Below are 25,096 nucleotides of genomic sequence, written 5' to 3'. Positions count from 1 at the left end.
GGCGGTGGGTGCTGTACCCGGGGCTATGGGTGCCCTGCCCGGGGCGGTGGGTGCTGTACCCGGGGCTATGGGTGCCCTTCCCGGGGCGGGGGGTGCTGTACCCGGGGCTATGGGTGCCCTGCCCGGGGCGGTGGGTGCTGTACCCGGGGCTATGGGTGCCGTACCCGGGGCTATGGGTGCCGTACCCGGGGCTATGGGTGCTCTACCCGGGGCAGTCGGTTCCGTGAGGGACCCCGCCCGCCCCGCCGCGCGCCGCCTGAGGGAGGGGTGTGGCCGCGAGGCCGCGCAGGCGCAGTGCGGCGGCGCAGGGGCCAGGCGGGTTCTCCGCCCCCCCCCCATCCCCGTCCCGCCGCCGCGGGGCTGCGGCCGGGCTGTGCCCGCCCCCTTCCTCCTTTTCCCTCCTCCTCCTCCTTCTCCTCCTCCTCACGGAGCTCAGGGAGCCGGTGGTGGCGGCTGGCGAGGAGCAGAGGGGTGGGGGCCGCGGCCGGCATGTGAAGCGGGGCATCCCCATCCCCGCGCCGGCAGCTATCGGGTCAGCGGCCGCCCCTCGCCTCAGGCTTCGCCGTGACCCCGGCGGCTTTTTCCTCGGCCGCTCGGTACCCGGCCCTGCGGGGCCACCGCTCGCCATGAAGAAGTTTTCTCGGATGCCCAAGTCCGAGGGGAGCGGCGGCGGCGGCGGCGGGACGGCGAGCGTGGGCTCCGGCGGCAGCGGGGGGAGCGGCGTCGCCTTGGGCAAGGTGCTGGCCGTGGGGCGGTACCAAGTGACTCCCGAGGAGCTGCTGGCGGAAGGTACCGGGGGTGAGGGGACGCGCCGGGCCGTGCCGGGTGCCCCTGGGACAGGGGAAGGAGCGGCGGAGGCCGAGCGCGGCCGCGGGGCGAGGCGGGGGCCCGCTGCCCCGCTCCCTGCCCGGACGGGCCCCCCGCCACCGCCCGCTCCCGCCCCCCAGCAGCTGCTGCCCCGCCGTCAGCCGGCTCAGGGGCTTTGGGGTCGGGGCTTCTGGTTTGGGGTTTTTTTTTTTTGTTTTCGTTTGTTTTTTTAATGTTTCGGCCGGTGCCCGGGGCTCGCTAGGAGTCTCCTGGCATATCGTGAGTAAACCGATACTTGGTGTCCGAGCCAGCCCGGGCTGCTGGTGGGGCTGGGGGATCACCGGGTCACCTCGGCTGGGTCTGGGGATGGTGCGGCCGGTGCCGCCGAACAGGGCGGTGTCAGCCCGTGGTGGGCTCTTGCCCCGTAAAACAAGAATAAAAAACCAGAAAGGAACACCCGCACCCAGAATAAAAGCCCTGATCTTCCTTGGTGGAATGCCGTGGATTTCTGGGTCACGAGTGAAGTTGCAGCACTATCAACTTCTGCTGTCGGGAGCCGCTGTCCTCCCCTTGTTGCAGGGCGCTTGGCTTCTCGTTGTGGTCTCCAGCTTGGGCTTGGCGTGGTTGGAGCTCCATTGGGTCTGGTCGAAGGGCTGCATGCACTCGGGTGGCCGTGGCACTGGGCGGGGGTCCCGGGCGGTGCGGCTGGCACAGCCCCTGCCCGGGGGCACGGTGCTGACAACCCAGCTGTACTGGGAGCGGCGGGGGAACCGGTACCGGGTTCTGCCTCGCAGTTGGTACCAGCCGGAGCTGTATGAAATTTAATTCACTTCCTAGGCCACTGAGCTCAGGACCCGTCCTGCATGCTTCACAGTTACTGAATTTCACAGCATTACAGCACACTGCTTGGGATGTTGTGGGTGAAATAATATATCTTTGTTTTTTTCTTTTTGTTGTCTGTGTATTGTGTAGCTAGTTTATGCATGGATGTACTTGTAAACTTTCGTTACTTGATGAAGATTTAAGATACAGTTTTAACAAGCACATTCAGTTACTATTTAAAATAGAAGCACATAGGTGGTATTAATTTTTATTGCTGTCTGGAAAAGTTTTAAAAGTGTAGTAGAATTGGTACTTAATATTTAGAATGCAATGTTGTGTCTTTGGCTGATGAAAATGAGGTCAGGGCCTATCCAACTGCATATCTGTTTGCATTTAAAATATGAGAGGTCCTTGCTGAGGGCTCCTTCAAAGTCACTGTGATCTGACAGAAGGTGCTTTCCCTGCAGGACGGGTTGCAGGATAGAGACTTCATAAAAAATTAGGGAAATAGCCTCCTGAACAAATGGAGGTGGTAACACAAACCATACACATAGTTCAAAGGGGAAAAAATGGTGCTTAGTTGAGTTTAGCATCTTCTATGAAGTTTTTTCATTGTGTGCTCTTTTAAGAGCCACTACATATAGCTTTTTTCCTCCTTTTTTTAGCTTGCAGAAACAAATTCATAGCCCTTGGAGGCAGTGGGGGTACAAATTTTAGCAGCTGAGCAGTGCAAATTGGCTTCCTTACTTTTGAGGGTGAAGCAGAAAGTCTTTTACAGCTTTTATGTGGCCTAGGACTTTAACTCCTGAGAGTCAGGGAGCATAAATCTGCTGCATCTTGGGAATAGTCTTCTAACCCAGCACCCCAGCTGTTCAGTAGGGGGGACCCAAAAAGGCTTGGAGAAGAAAATAACAGGTGGTGTGGGGTGGTTGAGGTAGCAGGGAAGAAGTGAGGGAGGTGGGGAAGGATCCTCTTACAAGTCCCTGGCTGTTGGGAAGCAGCTGGGTTCACAGGGCAGTGTGGGGAGCAGTTGTGCGCCCCGTGGTGATGGGTGAGAAGGGTTCAAGTGGGATGCCAGGGCTTCTTACTGACCACAACAGTTTATGAATGAGGAGGTTGCTTTTTTATCTATGAATTACTTGCTGACTGTCAGGATTTCCCTTGACTTAGTAACAATTAATACTGGGTAATTGCATGATACTGATATTAGCCATATTGCAATCTGTTATTAATATTTAACACTTTATAAATCCCCTGCTTGATAATCCATTTCTTTGTGGGGGTGAGGAGGGAACAATTTTTTTTTCTAGTCTATGTACATAAGGAATGTCTTCTTTCATGTTCTAAAACACAGTTTTACAGAGGGTCTTAGGATTGCCAGGTAGGTCCTGTTCCTCAGTGCTGATGAAATACCATGTACAAGTTACTTTAAGAGGCTCATAGAGTTTTAGGTTGTGTAACACAAAGCATTGCTAATAAATTAATGAATGCAATGAACTTAAGCCTATTTCAGACTGAATATGTAATGTTCTGCTAGCAATGGTGTGGTAGGGATGGTCTTTTTAACTTTTTTATTAGAATTAACAGCATTATATATATTTGGGATGCAAACTGTTTAAACACCTTTACCACCCCTCCTCATATACCCCTTCCATGTTCTGCATCTGTCTTGTCTTAGGAAGCTGGCTCTTGGCTTTGCAGAGGACTCAGGCCACCAGTAGCCAGAGTGACTGGCAGTAGTGATGCCAAAAGTCTGAAGTTCTAACTATATGGTTGGGCTGCAGTAGATTCTTGGTAGATTCCCCATGTTGACATGTTGCCTTCAAAGTGATTTTCTGAGAGTTCTTGGCAATGTTCTTATCTTGCAGTATTTTAAAGGCAGAAGTATGTCACATCCTAATCTATGTTTTTTTGCATGAATTCATGTAATGCTGTTTAAAGCAACTTTTGTTTTTGCTCCTTTTGTAACAAAGTAGATATAAAGGTTGGAGAGCTGTAGCTATTAGGCGGTTGGATGGGATTTTTTGTTGTTTTTTTTAAGCATACCTCTCCTCTTATGACAGCTTTGCCTTCATAACCCAATGGTTAGGATGTTACTAGATGGAGGAATTTGTCTTTTAGGTTAAGTTCTTGGAGATGAGGGGGGAACAATGAATTTGGCCTAAGATTTGATAGGAAAAGAGTTCTTATCCATTTTGAGGGGGTGATAGAGGTACGTGAAATAAATGCCTGACACGGGTAGAGTGAAGGCCTTCTCTGTATGTGATTCTGTTGAACAAGAACGTGTGCAATGCAGATGAAGTTTAAAAAATTAAATCTGACCAAAATGTAGAGGATTCTTTGTTCAGAGTTACAGATGTTGTGCAGGGAACTCTAGTTATGGTGACTCCAGTATTGCAAAAAGACTTTCTAGTTCAGAAGCTGCAATAAACTGGACATGACAAAGTGTTAAACATCCTTTTAGGTGTAGATGTAGAATGTTAGTGCAAAGCAGTTTGTGATATGAGGAGTGAAAAGGAAAGTGAAAATTAGCAGCTTGCCAAAGTTAGATAAGGAGGAGGTAAAAGCTGTGGCTTGGCATGGGGGTAATACTGCTTCATTGTTTGCATTGAGTTAAACTGAAAGGAGTTGTTGAAGTGTAAGAACTGCAGTGAAACTAATTTTTCTAGAGACTCTTAGTGGGCGTCAGAAGGTACTGGGTTGTCCTATTGCCTTGACTGCTTGGCAGGACTTGGTGTTTAAGTCAAATGAAGACTTTTCCAGGTTGGAAGTTGTCTTTGTGCCATGAGCAGACCAGAGTGGGCATGCTAAATATTTAGTTGTAGTGTGTAGATATGTTTTTAATGTGTGCAGATAATGTCTGCAGCAAGCAGAGACAGTTATGGATGTTAAAAAACAAGAACAGAAGGAAACTCTATATGAAATGTGCACTAGACTCTTTCATCATACTCCCTTCATTGTTTCCTATGTGGAATTGATTAATGGAGCTGTGGGGCATGTGCTGTTGCATCTTGTTACCCAAAAAAGGGGGGGGGTGGGGGGGGGAAAGAGAAAAAAAAAAGTAATACTATGTAGTGGTTTTCCCTCCTTTGGTATAGCAAATAAGCTGTCATCCAGTGTCCTGCATGGCTTGACCTGGTGTTGAAAATACCATAGTTTCAAGGACTCCTTCAGGCTTGTCCAGGACAATTAGTACCCTATCTGGACACTTCTTGATTTCTTAATTATACAATTAGCCCAACAGAGAAATGGGGTAACTCTGTCAGGCAGTGGTACCCCACTGTGGGTCCCTGCCCCGACTCTCCACCTGGGTTTAAGGGCACAGCCTAAATATTTGCCCCACTGTAAGTTCTGCAACAGAGAGGCAGAAATCTGTACCTCTCCTGGTTCATGAAGCTAGAAGTGCTTCAAAGAAATGAACTGGGACTTGTTCCCTTATTGAAAGAAGGGAGATGGTTGGAAGCAAAGCTTAGGGCACCTGGGGTTTTTACTTGTAAGAAGGAGGGTTAGAGCTTGCATGTTCTGATGGGGTACTCTGCATGATAAAAGCATGATGTGCCTAGCAGGTACCTATCAGGTAAACTTATGTCCTGGGCCTGTGCCACTGGACTTGGAGTCATCTTCAGCAAAGAACCTTGAAGTAAAAGAAGCAGTTTTTTAGAAACAAGCATGAGGTTTGGGTTTTTTTGTTTGGGTTTTGGGTTTTGTTTGTGTGTGTTCTGTTTTGGTGGTTTTGTTTTTTCTTTTTGTCACACACTGGGAATGCTAATCTGTCTGTGAGTGAGCTTTACTGAACTGGATTTCACAGGATTAACCAATAATTAGTTTGCCTGTGATACAGATGTTAGCCCTGGTTACGGATGAGGAATGTTGTATTGTGCTATAAATATGTCACACAGAGATGATGATCTGAAACACTTGGCCTTTGAGGAAGGACTAGGCTGCCTGTATTTAGAGGAAGCAGAACTCTTTTGTCATTAATTAAGATTTTTTTTCCATTTTAACCCTCCCACCAGCAAGTGCATTGCTTGTGAAAGTGGAGGTGAGATGCTGGAGGCTTACAAGGAAGAAGCTGGGTGAAACCCTGTGCAGGTTGCTGCCAGAAGCACCCAAACTGGATGTGAACAATTGGTATGTAATGTCACTGTGCTTAGAAAAGGCAATAGGCTGCTCCTGTGCTTCTCTGTGTTTCTGAGTCTGGAGACTTTGGATAGGAGAGGCTGAACGTGACACATTGCTGCTCTTGTGCTTTAACTTGCTCTATTTCCTCTGCCCTAGTATATGTGGAAAGAAGTGTAATAGTGGTTACACTGGTTTTTTATTGTTCCAGCTGATAAAATGGTGAGTTTGAAGCTGTGTGGTGTTAAGCCCTCTGGTGCTGTATCTAAGGAAGCTGTTGTTTTTCTAAAAAGCCACTCAAGTGGTGATTGCTTTTAAGCTAATTGGTTAATGCTTTTATAATACAGAGTATTTGTCTTGGTTGCTTTAAATATCTTATTAAATATACTTATGTGTGAAGAAGAACTTTCTCAAAAGGAAGGACAAGTGAAACCTCAAATCTTCCCCTTATGAAACTGGAAATTGAATCTCCTTTCTTTTACAGTCTATCTTGCACTGTAACCTCCTGGATTCATTACTGGCACACCAGTGAAAGAGCAAGCTTCTTGCAAGTCGTCCTACTTAAATCAAGCATGCAGTCTTCTCAATACTTTTATTGAGTGACATTTATTATTCAGTTGCTCTTTTATTTTTATAGTGTTCCAGTTGGGGCCTAATAAAATGAGCACCATAATGCAGAGAAATCCAAGTCCTGTTTTGTTAGGTCTTGTGCTGTGTGTTTGCAGATTGTCATGCTGCTTAATTTTTAGTGCAAATGTCTTCTTCTGGAGGTTCTTCAATTAATTTTCTAGGGGAAGGAGTGTTCTAACATTTGGTCAGCATCACAGCTATGGTACAGCTTGAATTGCTTATTGTTCAGGAAAGAGGTTTTTTTCAAAATCAATCCTATAATTAGTATAGTCTTGTGTTGTGGGTGTTTTTTTCTACCTTATGTGTCTCTAGCAATAGCAGTTCAGTTAGTAATCCAAATAGAAGAACTTTCTGATGTGCATAAGGTGGTTCTTCTAGGGTGCTCTGTAAAGCCTTGTTTCAATTAACCTTTCTTACCCTGATTTTTAGGTCTTTAAGTTATGCTGGGGATTTGCAACTCTGGCAGCCTGTATAAATTTTTAACCATGCTGCTGCAGAGCAGGCTCTGCTTTCTCTTGTGAAGTGACTTGATTGCTGTTGCTTTGTTCTGAAGAGGCAAATAAAGAGAAGTGCTGTTGTAAGGGATCTGGCAAGTTCAGAACTTCAGAGCGTTCGGCACTTTAACTCTGAGGTTCTGACTGTACAGGGGGAGAGCTTCTGGTGGCAGGCTCACGTCTGTCATCTCTGTCTGGCATGGCAGGCTCCTCATAGTGGCAAGCTGACATGCCCAGGATTGCTGCTCTTGGTTGCTTCAGTGGTTATGTGACTTGTCACTCTGCAGTAGTCACTGCTTTATTTCCAGCTGGAATCCAGCTCAGTTCTTCAGGTGGGTTGTGAGCTGGAAGGTTGTCTGGAAAGGTACCTTGTCAGATTGGAGTTGGGACTGATCATGTTGATTTTTTTTTAATTTTTTTTTCCAGAGTGTAACATTACTGAATCTTTGTTCACACATGACTGTAAAGGTCAAGCCTGTTCTCACACAGTTCTGCTTTGCTAATATTTGAGCAGCAGAAATGGTTGGTTCAAATTTAAAAGATAAAGGGAGGACAGAGGTGGGGGGGAAAAAAAGCAGTGTGAGTACTTGAAACACCCTGATTATTGTTTTGGCTATGTGTGTAAAATAGTGCAGTGAAGTTTTTGTGCAGTCCCAGTAGCAGGCCTTACTTCAGGTGTTGTTTCAGAGTGGCAGGTGGTGAGGTGCTGAACCAGGTTTGATCTCTGGGTAATGAATGATAGGGAGCCTGTGCTGTAGTGCAGTAGTGATTTATCTCCAGGCTTTTCAAGTCTAACAAAGGCACCTAGTAACTTGAAACAAGAGCATTGTTTTGCTTGTTACAGGATGTCGCTCTGTTCTGTGCAATAAAAAAGAAAAGAAACCAGGAAACAGTTAGGGTATTTGCATGTGATCCTAGGCTTGCAAGAATATGCAGGTAAAATTATGGTTTTTATGTAGTGTAGTGCATGAACTGAGTGCTTTCTGTTAGATAACTGGTGTACTAACTGAACCTTGGTGGTGCCCTGGCAGAACAGCCATTCTCACTGTGCTCTCCAGAGATCTGTGTGCTGCCTCTTTGTAAATGGAGAAAATAACAGGCTAGGCTAGGTTAGAAAATAGCATCTGTAGGCTGACAAAGGTGTCTATTGTACAGCTGAGATCAAGTTCAGCTCATATGGACATGTGGTCTGATGCTCTTTGATTGCTGAGTTATGGGTCTTTGTATCCCATAAGGACTCTCCTCTCTGCATTGCAAGGTACATGAACATGGAATCCCATCCCTCTCTTATCTGCACATAATCACTCCATTCTTTTTCAAGAGCTTTATCAATTTAACTTTTCTGTGCCCAGAAGTAGTTAAATACTGAGCAAGTACTTTGGAATCTAGTAATTCTAAGCAAAGATTTTAGGAGCAAGGCCAAGAGTCAGATGGTTATATAGGAGAAGCAACTTGATTTATAGCAGTATCAGGTTAATATGATGCACAAACTCAACCCATCTTTCTTTTGCCAAATTTTGACAAAAGACAGATGTAACAAATGTATGTGCCATCTACTTGCTTTTTTTCTTGTGGAGACGTTTTGATAAAGCATGCTAATGTTGCAGCAGTAATTAAAAAGGGGTGTGTGTGTGCAGGTGTTTTTATTATGAAACTCCCGGACACCCTCAAGGGGTAAGGCAGCATGTAATAATAGAGGAGATATTAGCTTTGTCTTTGAAAGCCTTGGCCTGGCTTTAAAAGAAGCTGCACAAGATCTCACTTTGGGGGTGTGTTTTGTTGCTTCAACTGAAAGGTGCTTTTTTCCTGTTTTTTTTTTTTTATTAAGCTTTGGTATTTTGCATGTCAACGCAGAAAAGAAACTTTGTTTTCCAATGAAAGTATAATTCATTTTCAGCAGGTGTTAATTGGGAACCAGTGATTCTGGGAAGAGGGTGTTTATTTCTCTGGACTTTTGCTGGGGTGGTGTCAGAGCTGTCACTAGCCAGTACATTACCCATGTAATGGCCACAGGATCTGTACAGTTCTGTGCTTGGGGACCTGCACCCAGTGCCAGAGCTGGCACTCTGTCTGTACCCAGCAGAGTAGTTGCAGGCTTTGTGTTCTTTCTGCATTTGGGAAGAATGAGCATCCTTCAATGTATGCCCAGTAATTGTGTGAACTCAGACATGTTTTTAGGTGTCGATGTTGGCTGGTTTTAGCTGTAGATGTGTGCACACATGCTGCCTGATGAATGTCTTGCTGCTTGCCATGTACACTTCACCCTGAGTGTTGAAGGTAAGCAGGTCCTGCTCTTTCTCTCTGGCATGGCTTTGGTTCTTTTTCAGTTTTCATTCTTGAAAGTGATTAATTTCTTAACCTGGGGACTCTGTAGTCACTATTGTGGCTATTTTTGCCTCCTTAACAGTCTAGGCAGGTAGGATACCACAGTGGAATGAGTTGCTGTTTGTAAGCAGTTAAGTGACACTGAGTGCTCTGTCTGCCAAAGTGCTGCTGCTGAACAGATTTTATTCTGCATTTGGGAATAAGCAGGAGCACAGACGTGGTCAGTCACCTACTTGTAACTTGGGTGCTTGAGATACTGTCCTTTTCCTCAGAAACTGTTGGGTTTGCAAGCATCTGTTTTGGAATGGAAGGTTTTCCATGTGTCTTTTTATATGCTTAGCTTAAAAGCTGATGATACTTCCTGACATGTTGGGGATATTCCCCTATTCCTAATACCTTAAGCTGAAATTTTGGGGCTGGTTTGCAGATTCCAGTGATGCCAAGCAGCAGTACTCTGACACGGGTCATGTCATCTCTAGTCTGTTGCTCTGCTGTGGTCAAGATGTCCCGTCCTTTCCTCTCCAGCTCAGGTTTGGGCAGTGAACGTGACACTGCTGCTCTCTTGAAGGACTGGGCTGGTTTTTCTCCTCATCATTGTCTAGCTGCTGACAGGGAAGGAAGATGAATTCCTCTTCTGCTTGTCTTGGGAATGGGTTTCAGTCTCTTAACTGTCATGGTTAAGGCAGGAGTCCTTCCCCTCCTCTCCTGATTCATCCATCCTTGTGCATGCTTGTCTAGGTGAGTTACCTGTTGCTGGTAGCAGTGTCTTGGGGCTGGGTGGGGTTGGTTGTGAAACTTGGGTCTCTGAGCAGAAGCATGGTGGAGGAAAATGCACATAGGAGTACAAGTTAACAACTGGAAATAAAATAGATAGTCCCAGGGATCTGTTTTAATTAAATGGGAAATATTTTGGTTTGAGTAGCAAAAGATAAGTAGCTGCTGCATTGGTTTTGAGCACCATGAAAGCAGATGTTACAAACACCTGTGCTGTGGAACTGAGGACTCATGCTAACTTGCAGTGTTCCCCATAAAGGGGTGATAGACTTTCCTTAGCTTCCTGCCTAGCTACTCCTGATGCAGCAAATGGTGGAAATACTGAAGAAACGATTATGTGAGAGTGAGTTCTTGTTCTGTTTACTGAATCATTTTTTCCTCTTTTTTGTTTTTTGTCTGTGCATCTTTTCTTTCAGTAGCAATTTTAATGAGTTTTCCTTTCCTGGCAGCATTTTGCCACTTTTCTTATAAAATAAAATACAATTTTCAAAATCAGTGATTAATAGATGTATTCTGCTATTCTTCTGCAATTCCTGTAGGCTGAAAAACTTAATGTGCTTTTATTTAGTAAGAGTGTTATTAAACATTTTTTCCTTTCTTGTTTTGGGTTATTACTAAATGGCTTTAACGAAGCTCTATGAAAGCAGCCGTTTCTTTGGAGCAACAAGCTTTGGAGGAACAAAACTTGGAGCTAATCTTTGTCTAACTGCAAATTGTGCCTGGAGTTGGTTTGTGTTATTTAAGAACTCTGGCAGAACCAGGTGCTTTTGGATCACAGCGGTGTGATTGCTCTTAGTACTTTGGTTTTGAACTTTGTCTCAGATGTAGAGCAAATAGAGGATTAAAGGTTATAAGATCACAAAGATTGTAATTACTCTGACTTAGATGTGAATAAGGACCTGACTTGAATATAGCAAATGCTCCATGAGACCAGAAGAGGAAGTATGAACGAAGTTTGTCATGTCAGTTTTAGATAGGGGATCGGTTTGCTGTGTGCATGATGTGCAGGACAGCAAACTTGCTGAAAACAAAACAAAAAAATGAAACACCCTGAAATGAAGTAACTGGAGCCCAGCTGTCTGTCCCCAGTAGCTCAGTAGAGTGGTCTGTACATGTAGAGTTGAGACCTTCACCTTGAGCTCTGTTTAGAGGAGTTGTCACTTGTGTCATCTCATTTCTCTTTTACTGAATGAGAGCTCATGAAAGGAGCAGGAGGATTATTTGGTCTCAGAATGACCTATTGGGAGGGTCCTTGGGTACTCAGAAGAGAGCTTACCTTGTTATGGTAGTTCTAAAAGCAGTGTAATCACACAGGAGCTCATCACAAGAAACCACCGTGCTGCAGATACTTTAGTTTGGTCATGTAGATGTCTGCAAGTTTCTTCCATCTTGGTTTGAATTTGCAGTATTACCTTTTGGTTCCATCTTGTGAATTCAGTAGGTGTATGATGCCTTAGAGAAACAGGAACCCAGAGAATCTTCCTGTGACATCTGCCCTAGTCTGAAATGCTTCTAGCATTATGAATTGCTTGGTTTATCTCTGCATGGCCTGGTGACTCTTTTGTTTCTGTTGCAATGAAACGTGGCACTTCTCCAAGATGCTGTAGAACCAGCCATTTTGCTGAGGCTGGGAACCTTATGCTTTGCCTTGTTTCTGTGCTTTGTGGTATTCAGTGGCTGAGTTATTCATGTGTGAGGTTAACTCCATTCTCTTACTTTCTCTGCTTTGGATTCTTATGCTTGCATATTTAAATCACATATTTAAAATAGTGATTTCAAGGAAAATGAAAAACAAACTGCAGAGCAAATAAGGGTTAGTTAAAGAAGTGGTGTTATTTTTTAATTGTGTGGTAGCTGTTTAGTATGGAAATGGAGTTTAGATCCAAAAAAGTTGCAGTGCTTCCATACTAGGTATATAATGTGTCTGTACCCACTGATTTGACCATTCTGTAACTATTTTATTTAGATGTTTGTTTATTATACTGGAGTTCAAAACAAGTTTTTAAAAACAAACTGAGTGCTTTAAAAGTGCTTTAGCAAATGACATCTAACATCGGTCTATAAAATGAATTTAATTCATGGGTTCTATTGATCATAGCCTCAGTGCTGTAGAATGACTAACTTCATTTTCTTGTCCAGTCTATACTCACAGATAATGCCATCGTTCTGCTTGTCAAACTCCCTCTGTTGTCAGTTCAGAGTAAACTACAGATGGAGCTGAGTTCAGTGAACAAGCTCAAGAAAGATGGGGGGAACATTTCCCACTTGTTGAAGATACCAAAAAACTTGAAACAGCAGTTGGTCTTGTTTTGGGGTTTTTTGTTGTTGTTGATGGTTTGGGTTTTGGTTTTTTGAGGTTTTTTTCTTTTTAATTTTTCTTTTCTTTCCTCCACGGTGTGCTAGTGGATGCTCATTATACATGTCTTAGCAATGTCTTGGACAAGTTGATAAGCTTTCTTGTGAAAAGTTGGGCAGGAAGCATATGCTGCCTAAGGGCATCACCTTGGTTACACCTTGAGTAACATGGTATGTCTGGGCTGCTGAGGTTTGAGAGACTAGAGGTTTAGTGGCACAGTGAAAGGGAATTGAATTAACTGATCCGGCCTAGATTACACACTATAATCACTTATATAAATGTTTATTCAACAGTCTTGTTTGAGACCAAAAAGAAGTGCAGTGCTCAGGCTGGTTGGTGGAGTTCTGTTTTGTGGGTTTCTATTTGTTCTTGAAGCTTACATTTGGAATGCAAAGCTCTGTATCTTGGTGAAAAATCTTGCTTGCTTCTGCAAGCAGCTGTCACTGCTGACTTCAGAAATGTGGATTTTGTTTCTTCAACTTTTTTTTTTTCCCCTTTTAATTCTTGAACTGGTTTATGACAGGCAGAAAGGTTTGGAAAGTGCCAAGTTAGTACAGGGTACAGTTCTCATTGTAACACACTGTGGAGTGTAAACTCAGCATCAAGACTTGTCAGAATTTGGAGGCTTGTACAAATGAAACGTGCTTTCAAAGCACTATCCTGCTCTATAAAGAGAGAGCATGTTCATTGAAATATACTGGGGTGTGCAAGAAGTACTTGTGCAAAAAAGGAGGAAAGAGTATGAAGAAAATAAATGAATTGGTTGCATTACTGTACTCAGTTAAACTTGAAGATCCTTGAAGATCCATGGTTGTTTTCAGTCTGGAAGAGGCTCCATGTGCAGTGATGTAGAAGCTGCTGAGCTGAATGCTGTTTAGCTTTTGTCACCGAGGTGTCTGTAAACAAATGGTTCTCCTGTTTCTGTACTCCAATCTGCATAAGATAACTCTGATAACTGCATTGTGCTGAAGTGTTCCCTGGTCCCCACCAGTGCTGGGAGCAGGCTGCATTAATCTCTTCAAACATAAATACTTGCCCTGTTTCTGTGAGAAGAAAGCTCTTGTTCTTTTTTGTGAGATAAACCATCCATAACCCTCCCCCTTATATTCTGTCTTATATTCTGTTTTTAATAAATCAAGTAGCAAGTCTCTCCATGCCAGTGTAGTCCCCGAGGCTTAAGAGCTGGCTTTGTGAGTGAAGGCCAGTACATTGGGACTTGTTGCCAGGTTTTACCATAATTTCCTACTTTCAGTTTCTGCTAGTGTAGATTATGCACCTGTTAATACTCTCAAGTAATTTCTGTTACAACATGATCTTGGAATCTGTAGGTGGAAAGAGGTTAACATCTTCCTCTTCACAATCAACTGAACTGATGGTGATCTACTAAGTCATGCTCTGTACTCTCTTCCCTATTAAGAGAAGGTAGCTAATTGACTTAAGTAGAAGAATCTGTTAAATACAGTTTTACAGATGAATGCATTAAATTTATTTTCAGTGGAAAGGAAGAGGAGGTGATAACATAGTATTATGAAAGTATCCCTTACGACTAATGGAAATGTAGGGGGTTTTCATATTTCTTATAACAGGAATATGAGGTACCAAAAGGATCAGTTTTGCAGTAGGAAATACAATGTTTTGTCTAGAATGCATGAGATGTATTACAGGGTTTATCAAATTGCTTTTTTTCAGAAAAAAATCCAAAACTTTGCAGAATATTGCAGGAGCTGCAAGTGTGTGTTTTTCCATAGCTGTGTTCCTGTTGAATAGTTTAATTTCCCTGCACCAGGAAATTGGTTCATTTGTTTCTCGAGAAGCAAACTAGCTGAGGCAGAAAGTCTGGAGGTGGCACAGGAGCAGTGCTGTCATTCTAGTGTTCAGCTGTGGATAGGAGATCACCTGGATACTATGAGAAGCATGTAGGGTGAGTAGCAAGCTTTGTTTTACTACAGGAGGCTGAGTTTTGTTCCTTTTGTTCTTGGCTTGTTCCAAGTTTGAGCATCTCACTCAGCCAGCTGTTAGACAAAATTTGCTCACATCTGCAGCTACAATGTTAGTACTGAAATTTGAAGTTGTCTGTAGGAGGTGTACTTGACAGTCCATCAGAGAACTGTAGGACTCCTAGCTGACTGCAACAGGTTTCTTGCCTAGAGAACAATTTTCTGGTCTGTATCACCTCATTCAGTTATGATTTATAAAAAATGTGCTTAATACTGGGGTTGGCAGAATAGGTGTCTGAATTAAGCCCTTTAGTGCATGGGTGGGCTTGATCCAAGCTTCTCTCTGTGAGGGTCTCACAAAGAAGTCACAGTGCTGGCTGTAGCAAGAAAAATGACATCTCCTGGACTCCATGGAAACTTGCCTGTTCAGAGGCCCATTAATAGTATCTGAGATTGTTGCTCACACAAACACACACGCCTGCTTTAGCCTTGTTCACCCTGGATATTTTTTCCTTGAGAGAGGGATGTTGCTCGATGGAAGGGAGGAAAGCAGAGGATAGGGTTTTCAAAATGCAGAGTGTTCCCTGAAACAGCTGGAGTGTCTCTGCATTGACTATTTCAGGCTGCTTTCCTGCTCCTTACAGGCCAGAAGGGAATGACAGCAGTGCAGAGGCGATGGCTAGGAATTCCTGCTAAGGCTTTTTGATGAATAATAGCATCACTACCGTGAAGAAAAATTGTTGAGGTCAATACCATAGGAATACTTCTTCAGATTTGAACGAACATGATGATTTGGGACTGATATTTTAAATGTTTCTTTGTATTCTGCCTCCTCATCTGTCCTATTGCCTGTGTTGCTGTGAGGGGATTTCCTCACGTTTCTGGGCAGCTTCCTGTAGCAGGTTGTGCAGCAATTAAATTTGCATGAGTTAACTTTTTTTTTAATTGTAGCAAGCATTTGAGATGTGTGGTGGTAAGAGAAAGTATAGTTGACATATATTGGAGTCTCTTAAGGATGTAAAGTCTGCTGGGGTTAAAGCTTCACTATTGCTTCATGATGAAGATACTTGTACCTAATTTCATCACTGGTGCTGGTGGGTTTTGGTTGTGACTTTACAGTTGGGTTATTTTTAAAAGGCTAAAAAATGCAGTGATTTGTGCATTTGGGTCTGTATGCTCTGCTTTGCAATGTAACAGTTTCTCTCTGTCCCAACAAGAGCACCAGGTTGGCTGTTGCTTGGCTGGGCACCTGGGCATCTCTTGTGTGCAGGTGTTACTAAATTAGAAAACATTTCACAAAAATCTATAGCAAACCTTAATAACCTCAGTAACTTGGAGTGTCCTCGTATGCCCCAGGTAGTTTCAGGGGGTTTTATCCAAGCTTTTTGCAGAGTTGGACCAAATGGGAGGTGAGAGTGACTGCTGATGGCAGGGCTAAGGGTCAGGAGGTGCAGGCTTGCAGAGCTGAGCTGCTTTGGATGGGTGTGCTTCAGGCCCTGCTGGGCTGTGATTCCACAGCACAAACCAGATGCTGGTTGAAGTGAGCAGTGCTTCTTGTCTAAGCCAGCCTTGGTAGTCAGACTGTTCCACACTGGGAATTTGTGTGGGCAGTGGGAAAGGAACAGTGGTATGTCCCTTGGAATGTGTTGTCTTCACTCTTCAAGTGGATAAATACTGAACTCCAAAATGTGTGTGCATAGAAGTGAATTGTTTTAGGAGTAAGTGAGCTATTTCTGCTCTCTGGGTTTTGCAGTGAACTCTTGAGCTTGCAGGCAACATCTGTCAAGTGCTCTTCCAGCTGGAGCTGTCTGAGCCTTGTGCTCGTGACCAAGACTTGTGGAAGAGACTTTACTGTAAACATGCACACACACAAGCATATATAAAAATGTAAATGTGTGTTTATATGATTAGTGTCATTTCATCCTGCCTTTATTCAGCAGGCAGCCCTCCATGCAGTGCTTCCTGGGCAGTGAGCATGCTGGAGTCTTGTGGCTTTGGTTGGCAGCCAGGTTTTCCTGCATTTGCAGGGAGGGTTTTGTACCTTGCTGGTTCTGTGAGTGACTGTAGTAGCTCCTGTTCCTGGTTCAGCATTTACAGGTGAGGGATGGTGGGTATTGCATGTGACTATACAGCTAAATTCCTTCTGCTCGTGAGGTTCTATTGTGTGGCTAAGGTTTGAGTTATAGTCCAGTGGTTCACCAGCTGAAGAAACACTTGGTGCTTCTAGGTATTTTAATTATATATATATATATGTACATTTTATTGTCTCTATATCTGAAATAGGCATAACTTTTCTCAAAGTATCTCTGGTAATGTTATAATCTGTCTTCACAAAACCATTGTCAGCCATCTGAAAGATGGTATAGGTACTGGAAGATTGTTATTTTCTTCTATCTGAGTAAGCAAATAGGATATTTTGCATTGTGACAGCTATGCTGTTTCCAGGTTGGAGTTTCAGGAATGTAACGTGGTAAAGCATAAATAGAACACTGAGGCCCATGAAATTTTTCAAGGTTGACCTTAATATGCATAGGGAAGAAAACAGACTAGAACATGTGGCTGATGTATAAGTTTAAAAAATGGCTCACAAAACAATGCAAAAAAAAAAAGCCCACAAAACCCTGAAACATTGCTAGGTGGCTTGTTAATCAAATCCCAAAAGTGAATGCTCAAGATGAATGAAATGACCTAAGAAAGAGGTGTGAATTAAATTTCAGCTTGCTGAGCTTTTTAATGTTTTTACTTGTCAAATCTTCAGGGTTTTAGTTTTGTTAAATATCTACAGACTTGCATAGCTGTAGATGTTAAAGAAAGGCTTTTTAGCAAGGATTTCAAGGAAAGGGACTTGTGCAATATGACTTTCCTGTGTAACTTTTAAATATTTAAGGCTCTGAGTTCCATAGCAGCAAGACCTGAAGAGACTTGGCTCCTGCAAGTCTTTTGTGCTTTAACCCCAGATGGCATCTGAGCCCCATGAAGCCCCTGGGACTCGCCTCTAGTGGGATAGAGAAATGAAAGGGCAAGATTGAAGTCATGGGTTGAGACCAGGACAGTTTATAGGTATTGCCAAAGCTGTGCATGCAAGCAAAGCACAAGAGGGAATTTATTCATCACTACCCAGGCAGGTGTGGAGCCACCTCCTGGGAAACAGGGCTGTGTCCTGTAGGTCAGTGGCTTGGGAAGACACACACCATCACTGCAAACATCCTCCCTCTTCCTCCTTCTTCCTCCAGCTTTTATTGCTGAGCAGTGTTCTAGGTCTGGAATATCCTTTGGTCTGTTGGGGAGAGCTGTCCTGGCTGGGTCCCCCTGCTCCCTGGGAGCAGCAGGGGCCCTGGTGCTCGGTGAGCCCTGCTCAGCAGGACAGATCACTACAGATCTCAGATCTGGGAAAGGGGCAGAGAGCACTCGATGCCAGGAGTGCAGCACACAGTGAGAAGGATGTGTGTGCTTTGAGAGGAAAGACAGCATCTTGTTAGCTGTTTGTGGCAGGGTCTGTGAGTAGTAACAGGGATGAGCTGTGGTTGTGAGGCCCACAGCTGCACTGCCTCCTTGGTTCACACAAGGCTGGGGGATATCGAAAAACTCATGTGGGGCAGTGCAGGCTGGCTGAGCACCATGCTGCTGCCATCTTACAGGGTGATGCTTTTCTTGCTTTGCATGTGAGTCTCCTCAGAATTGCAGTCCCATAGGTAGCTCTTGAGTGCAAACTGTGTTACTGGCCTTAGGGTTTCTGTAGTCGCTTTTTCTGTGGCCTCAAGTTCTTATGGAACCAAGGAGAAAAAAGAACAGATTGTGACTTTATGCTCCATGCCTGTGCCTGGCAGCCCTGTGTATGTTGTCTTGAATACATTAGTGACAATTTTTAGATGGTATCTAAAACTATTTCCAGACAAGTAAACCAAAGGGCCTCCTACCCGTAGTGTTACGGGGACTAAGGGCAGTGAGGTGCACGTAGTTGAATTGCCAAACTTGTCAGCAGCCTGAGCACTCTGTCACTTTGCTAGGTTTTTACACTTGGTCCCAGTGCCCTTTCTGTCCATTTTTAACAAAGGTACTGTACGTTTTGGTGCTGTCATAAACAAGACCACCTAAAGTTATGTTGCCTTTTCATAGAAAATCCTAAAAATCAGCAAAGCTGTGTGTCCCTGCCCAGTGGCTGAGGAGCAGGTGCTGGTGAATGAGTGCCAGCATTCCTACCTTGTGCCCTGCTGTGGCATTTCTTGCCCATGGGAAGATGGGGATGTAGGATGCTGTGGGGGGACTTGAGACTTGGCTGTGTGAGGAATTAAAGAGACAACCAGAATTGTCATGAGGGGTGGCAAATAACAAAAATGTGTAAAGATGGTGACTTAACATCTGGGGCTTCCTGTCATCTTTCTATGTGCCATAGCTTATGACAAATTTTTTATGCATTGTGTTGTGGAAGGATAAGTGCATTTTCTGTCTTCAGTGACATGAGATAAAAGAAAAACATTTCAGCTCTTGCACATGTTGGTGAGGTGCCAGGTCCTATGCTGATAGACATACAGGTGTAGCTGTGGTCATCCTGCATGCAGTGTGGAGGCAAGCAACTACTCATGATTTCTAGTTGTGTTTCTGGACGGGACAAGGACATGTATGTACACACTTCCTTCTCCCCTCAGCAGAGTTAAACGAGTGTTTATGGATGTTTATGGTACTGACTGTTGCTTGCTTTAGTGCATTCAGTGAGAAGTTTAACATCAAAAGTTATTCCAAAGGTTTAAAGTCTAGTGGTTCAGAGTTTTGCTGCATGAAGATTCCCAGAATCTTTTCTGTAAATATTAATATACTCAGGGTTTGTTCAGAGTTATGCCACTTGGCTCTTTGAACAGACTTTAATAGCAGTGGTATTTACTAATGGAAAACTATTCCAGGTCTCCCATCTTCTCTTTGGCAGACTGGGGAATGGGTCTGGTTTAGAGGCTCTGCCTGGGTCCAAGCATTAGGTAATATTGCCACCTAATGGCGAGAAGAGCAGTTGTCGATTATTTCGGTTTTTCTCACTACTTGGCTAGGGATGGTTTTTACTCTGTCATGTCTGCTCAGGTTACATAAGAACAATTGCCAGGGCAAATTGAAAGGTGGCATTTTGTTCTCTCTCTTCCATCTAGTCGCAGAGAATTTAAGGCTGTAAAACGGATTAAAAAGTCAAGAAGTGATTTCTGTCTTCTAATGGTTAGATTTTTGTGCTTTACCTGAGTGTTGCTTTATATTTTTGATTGAGTATTGGTGCATTAAAATGCAGTCTTTCTTGAGAGGTTAATACAAAAAAATCCTCCACTAATGAAGGTTTGTACATTCTTAACACAATTCCCCAGGCTGGCGTTGGAGGAGCACTATAGGATCACTGCAGCCCTAGGTAGAGTTTGGTATTAGAATCTGAGTAACTTTAGAGCAATTGTCCTGTGCATGTGTGGGGAGGGCCCTGTGTAGACTGGGATCAGTATAATCATTTTGCTGAGCATTGGGTGTTGTATCAAAAGTGGCAGTAATTCTGTTTTGACAGGCTGGCATCTCATTTGGCTAAATGAACAATCAAGCTGAAAGGAAACTTAACAGTTTCATTGGGAAACTTAGCTTCAGTTGTAGATTACTAGGTGTACGTTTGTTCAGCATGTGAGACCTGTGTCAGATGAGGTGTATTTATTTCACTTGATACACACTGCTTGCAGGTTGTGTCTGGAAACATGAGACATGTGCATTTCAATTGGCTGCCTGGTTATCAAGGTAGTTAATCTTTTGAATTTACATATTTCTGTCCTGATTGATACCTGAGTGTTGGCACTGGTTGAAAGTCCCCATGGTGATAGCTGCTTCCCATCAGACAGCAGGCAGTGGAGGAGAGCATGGCTGGCAGGAGGTGGGAAGGCTGTGCCTGTGGACTTTGGGGTGATGCTAATGTCATGTGCTGGACCCTTCAGCAGTGGTTAAGGCTCACAGAAGGCAGCTAAGGCAGGAGAGAGTCATTTTCCCCTTGGGCTGGCCTCAGCATTTGCTAGATAGGCTGTTTCACTTTGTTTCTGTGGGTAATGATTCCTTTCACGTGCGTTATTCATTTCTTAACATGTAGGGATGTGGGCTAGAGGAGGAACAAACTTGAGTAACTTCATTGCTTGTAATTTTTTTTCCCAGGTGGCTTCTCAACTGTGTTTCTCGTGCGTACCCACAGTGGGATACGTTGTGCTCTGAAAAGAATGTGTGTTAATAATGTGCCAGACCTCAACATATGCAAGAGAGAAATTACAATTATGGTAAGAAGACCATCATTTGTAAGTATGTAATGTATTCATTAGTAACATACATACATCAAATACTACTTTGCTGATAATCACATCTAGACCACCTTTACTTTTGATCTTGTGGTCCTGGTTTTGCACAATTCATTTCAGAAACTCATTCTGAGTTTAGGGTTGGTGCATGATTAACTTCTAAAGCAATTAGAAAAACATTATTTAATACCACAGTCAATTTGATCAGTGCATCTGGTTCCCAACAGAAAGTCATTTCTTCCAGTTCCCCAGTGGTAACTTGTTCTCAAGGCCTCTGTGTGCCACAGAGCTGCATGATGCTGCTGGTGGCTTCCACAGCTGTTGTCATCCTGAGTAGGCATAAGCATGGTCTTGAAGTTGCAGTCTGCTGCAGAGGTAACTGATGTGGGTGTAGCTGAACTCCCCTGCATCATCAGAGTTTCTGTTGTTTTCCAGCAGATGAGAAGAAAGGAAGGAGAAACTAGAAGGCTTAGTCAAGCACTCTGGGGTTTATGGTGAAGTGAAATGTAATTAAAAGAAAAATAAATTAGTTGCTGACTGGGCATCTGTTAATGCCTTCCAACAGATACTGTGAAGACTATCTCCCATCTCCCTATACTTATAGCTTACACATGTGCTAATGATAGCAGCACCTATCCCATTATCTGATAAGAGGTGCTTTTATGTTAGCCTCAAGGTATCTCATAGACACCACCTCTGCAGTACAGCTGACAGCACTCGTTTAGCCAGATGTGAAATAACCATCACTTAATTCTGCATGTAAAATGACTCTTAAACTTGCTTTTGTTCTTTTCCTTGGGGACACCTTAACTTGCTTGTGTGTAAGAAGTTATAAAACCATAAAAGTTCACACTACAACAGTTGTGACTTTTTCCCGGTACCTTTTTAATAACTTTTAGAGACTGGTTTTCATCTTAGCTTAGGATGGGCACAAGTAGCTTTATCTCCTACATATCTAGCAATGACTGCTTCACAGTGTTGTTGTAGAGTGCAGCAGTTTGGATGTGTTTGCACTGTCCAATAAAGCAGCAAGTAAATGTTTTTTCCTGAGCAGTGACTGCACTGTGGTTGATGTGCAGCAGCTGCTCTGACATTGCTGGCAGCCACCAGCAATGGTGTGTGACACTTTGTCAAGAGCAGTGGATGTGGGACAAGGACTAACTTAACTTGTAATCATCAATGGTTGTCTGGTAGCTTGTACGAACTTGTAATTTTTCTGTGCTGAAGTGTAATGTGTTCTTTTTCAGAAGGAGTTATCTGGGCACAAGAATATTGTGTGCTATTTGGATTGTGCTGTTAACTCAGTCAGTGATAACGTTTGGGAGGTGCTCATTCTCATGGAGTACTGCCGAGGTAAGAGACACCTCTGAGGATTTCAGAGTAAATGCAGGGAAACTGTAGTGATTACCTGGGATTTTTACATAGAATGGTTCCTTTAATATGAAAGGTTTTCATATCTGACAGCTGGAATCCAATTAGTTCTTGTTGCTTTTCTGTTTGTGTTGTTGCTGTTGGCACTGAGCTCTTGGGCACTGAGAACATGTCAAGGTCAGTTTCACACTGTTTTGTAATTGATTAGAAACGGGTAAATTGTATAAGGATAAAATGAAATTGTTCTGTTTATGTAGCTTTTCACTGCTATGCTTCCTCTGCTGTTTTTGGTTTACATAGTAATATTAAAGATGCCTTACTCTTACCTGAGAGGTGACTTGTTATAAAGAAGCATGGTGCAATTAGTGTTGGTAATCCTGGCCAAAAAAAAAAAAATAGTCCTGTGGTTCTCCTTTAGAGTGTAACTTTGTTTCAAACCATATCTTAACACAAATACTTTCTGGATTATTTTCCCCCTCATCTCACATAAGCATTGGAATAAACTTCCCATCGGGCTTAACTTCTGAAGTTTCTCTGGAGTTTGGGGTAACTGGGCACTGACCTTGTAATGCAGGATGCTGGCTAACCCAAATAGGTGGTGATGTTAGAACAAGTGCTGCACATACAAAGTAGATGTTTCTAGACTAGAACAAAAAGCCACCCTGTTGTCTGTAATGAATACTCCAAGTACACTCTCAGTTGAGATTCACATGCCTTCTACTTCAGTAGAAGCAGCAAGCATGACACTTAGTGCCATAAGGCACCAAAGACAGCCTTGATGTACAGTTTGGGAAGGGAATAAAGAGAACTTGAAAGCTGGTCACAGTTTTGGCCCTCTATCCAGCTTGTATGGGTGAATTTCTATACTCCTGTGGGAAGTCATTTCTGATTCCAAATTGGTAGTATTTAGTTACAAGAAATAAATATTATATGTATAAGTATATATATAATAGCCACATGGATTTCAATTGTCAGATGACTTGACAGTGTTATGATTTCTTTTTCAAAGCATCCTTGTTCCAACAGAATGCTCACCAAGGCCCTGCATCAGCCTTGCTTCATCTTTTAGTGAGCTTTCTGGTAGGAAGAGCCTGGTATTATCTTGTAAAAATATTTCAGGAAACAGGAAAAGAATGGATTCCCCAGCTTAGGAAGAAACCTCTGAAGTGGTTAAGGGAGGTCCTTCTTGAAGGCTAGGTTAAGGTTTTGTTTGGTTGGTTTTTCTCTATTTTGTCTCCCAGAAAGATAAAAGAGAGGGTTTTGGCTATGGAGGTAAGCACAAGAGACAAGACACTTCTTAGGAAACACCTTTGTGTTATGGGTGCTGCTTTGTGACTGTTTGTCCCAGGCAGGTTTCAGTCACAGGGACTCTTTTTATTTGAGACAGTAATTTCCACAGGAATTATAGAAATCTTTCTTGCATCTTATGTGTGGAAATTTTGTGTGTATTAATAAGTGTTTACTTATGTGCATGGTAGCAGTTACTAACAAAACATAAAAGTGAAACCCACTTGTTGTTTCTTTAGCTGGGCAGGTTGTGAACCAGATGAACCAGCGTCTGCAGACAGGTTTTACTGAGTCAGAAGTGATGAGAATATTTTGTGATACCTGTGAAGCTGTTGCCCGGCTCCATCAGTGCAAAACCCCCATAGTTCACCGGGACCTCAAGGTAGGAACTGAATCAAAAGGAACATCTAGATTAAAATCAGTTATCTGCTTCAAAAGGATTGTGAGCACAGGAGGCATGTCACAGTGTCACAGGGGCTGAGCCCTAGTTAGGGAAGCACAAGCTCTTGGTGGAGATGTAAGGAGAGAGACTGAACTGTAAGACATCATTTGTTGCCTCTGCCAGGGCTAACAGATGATTTTTTGGTTGGTTGTGTGTGAGAATACATCATAGCAATGAGGTTGGCAATGGATGCCTTTATTTTCATCTAATGTTGTGTGTGTTGATTTCCTTTCAAGGTGGAGAATATATTGTTAAATGATAGTGGGAACTATGTTCTCTGTGATTTTGGCAGTGCCACTAACAAGTACCTTAATCCTCAAAAAGATGGTGTTAATGTGGTTGAAGAAGAAATTAAAAAGTAAGTTCTTTTTTAAATAGCCTTTCTATCATAAGCAAGGATTGTTGTGTCATTGGGCAGTGTGTTTATATCTTATTAATACAAATTGAACTAATTGAACTTAATGGTTGAATTTCAACTAATAATTGACATACAGTGAAACAGTAGAAACATTTGGTAACATTCTGCTGTTTATTCACAAATTGCTTTTGCAAAACTGATTCTTAAGAATAAAGCTGTTTTGAAATTGTTAAAAAATGTCTGTTTACTGGCAATTTTAAGAGTTTAGTATTTTAAACGTGTGCTACTACATCTTAGTGCTATGAGGGTAAAAGAACTAAGTATTTACATAGTCATATTTATAGATCAAAGTCCATGTTCATGCTCCAAGGGCTGATCAGAAAAATATTTGTGTTGATTCCAAGCACATTCTTGAAAACATTTATTAGTTAGGTTTTACTCCTTCAGGCTAAGCACTGCAGAGGAATAAACATAGGCTATTGTTCTCAAGTTATAAAGTGATACAGGTTTTTTTCCCAACTCTGAAAAAACCTTTTACTACCAGTTTAGCAGCTATGTTGAGATACTAGTTGTTTTTTGAAGGCTACATTCTGTATCTTTCAGTATGTCAATATAGTCTTGTAGGATTCTTGAATGTATCTTTGAGTTGACTGATTACTGCAGTATCTAAGCAAAATGGCTCTTGCAAAAGTGCAATCCTGGGAAATTACAAGTGGATTTTTGCTGAGTTTATATTTATTCTTGTGTATGGTAGTATTATGATGCTACTCCAGGTACACTCTGTGGTGCTGCAAATGCAATACATGACTTGCATTGTGTAAAACAGCTCAAGTGCAGATCTGGAAATGGTGTGTGCATAGCAGATATAGGAAAACATCTTTCTGTTCTGAGGGACACTTCTCATCTATGTCCTCTTCGTGATATGCTGCTAGGTATACAACACTGTCATACAGAGCTCCTGAAATGATCAATCTCTATGGAGGAAAACCAGTTACTACCAAGGCAGATATATGGGTAAGCATGAAGTTGGGTGCTGTGAGTGTGGAACTAATTCAGAGGTGTTGGGAGGGAATTAAGATCA

General features: G+C 43.0%; 1 protein-coding gene across 1 annotated transcript in view; it reads left to right on the top strand.

Moving 5' to 3' along the window:
- Positions 1-442: 442 nt before the first annotated feature.
- Positions 443-25,096, top strand: part of BMP2K (BMP2 inducible kinase) — a 49,758-nt gene continuing 25,104 nt past the window's right edge. The window contains exons 1-6 of the mRNA XM_030450147.1: positions 443-789; positions 20,421-20,539; positions 21,805-21,910; positions 23,455-23,597; positions 23,894-24,015; positions 24,948-25,029. Of these exons, the coding sequence (XP_030306007.1) occupies positions 627-789; positions 20,421-20,539; positions 21,805-21,910; positions 23,455-23,597; positions 23,894-24,015; positions 24,948-25,029 (735 nt within the window). The 5' untranslated portion in view covers positions 443-626. The remainder of the gene's footprint in view (positions 790-20,420; positions 20,540-21,804; positions 21,911-23,454; positions 23,598-23,893; positions 24,016-24,947; positions 25,030-25,096) is intronic.

Source organism: Calypte anna, chromosome 4A (genome assembly GCF_003957555.1).
Source record: "Calypte anna isolate BGI_N300 chromosome 4A, bCalAnn1_v1.p, whole genome shotgun sequence".
NCBI lineage: Eukaryota > Metazoa > Chordata > Aves > Apodiformes > Trochilidae > Calypte > Calypte anna.
The sequence above is the reverse complement of the archived record's forward strand: the minus strand, read 5'-3'. Positions and strand labels throughout refer to the sequence as shown.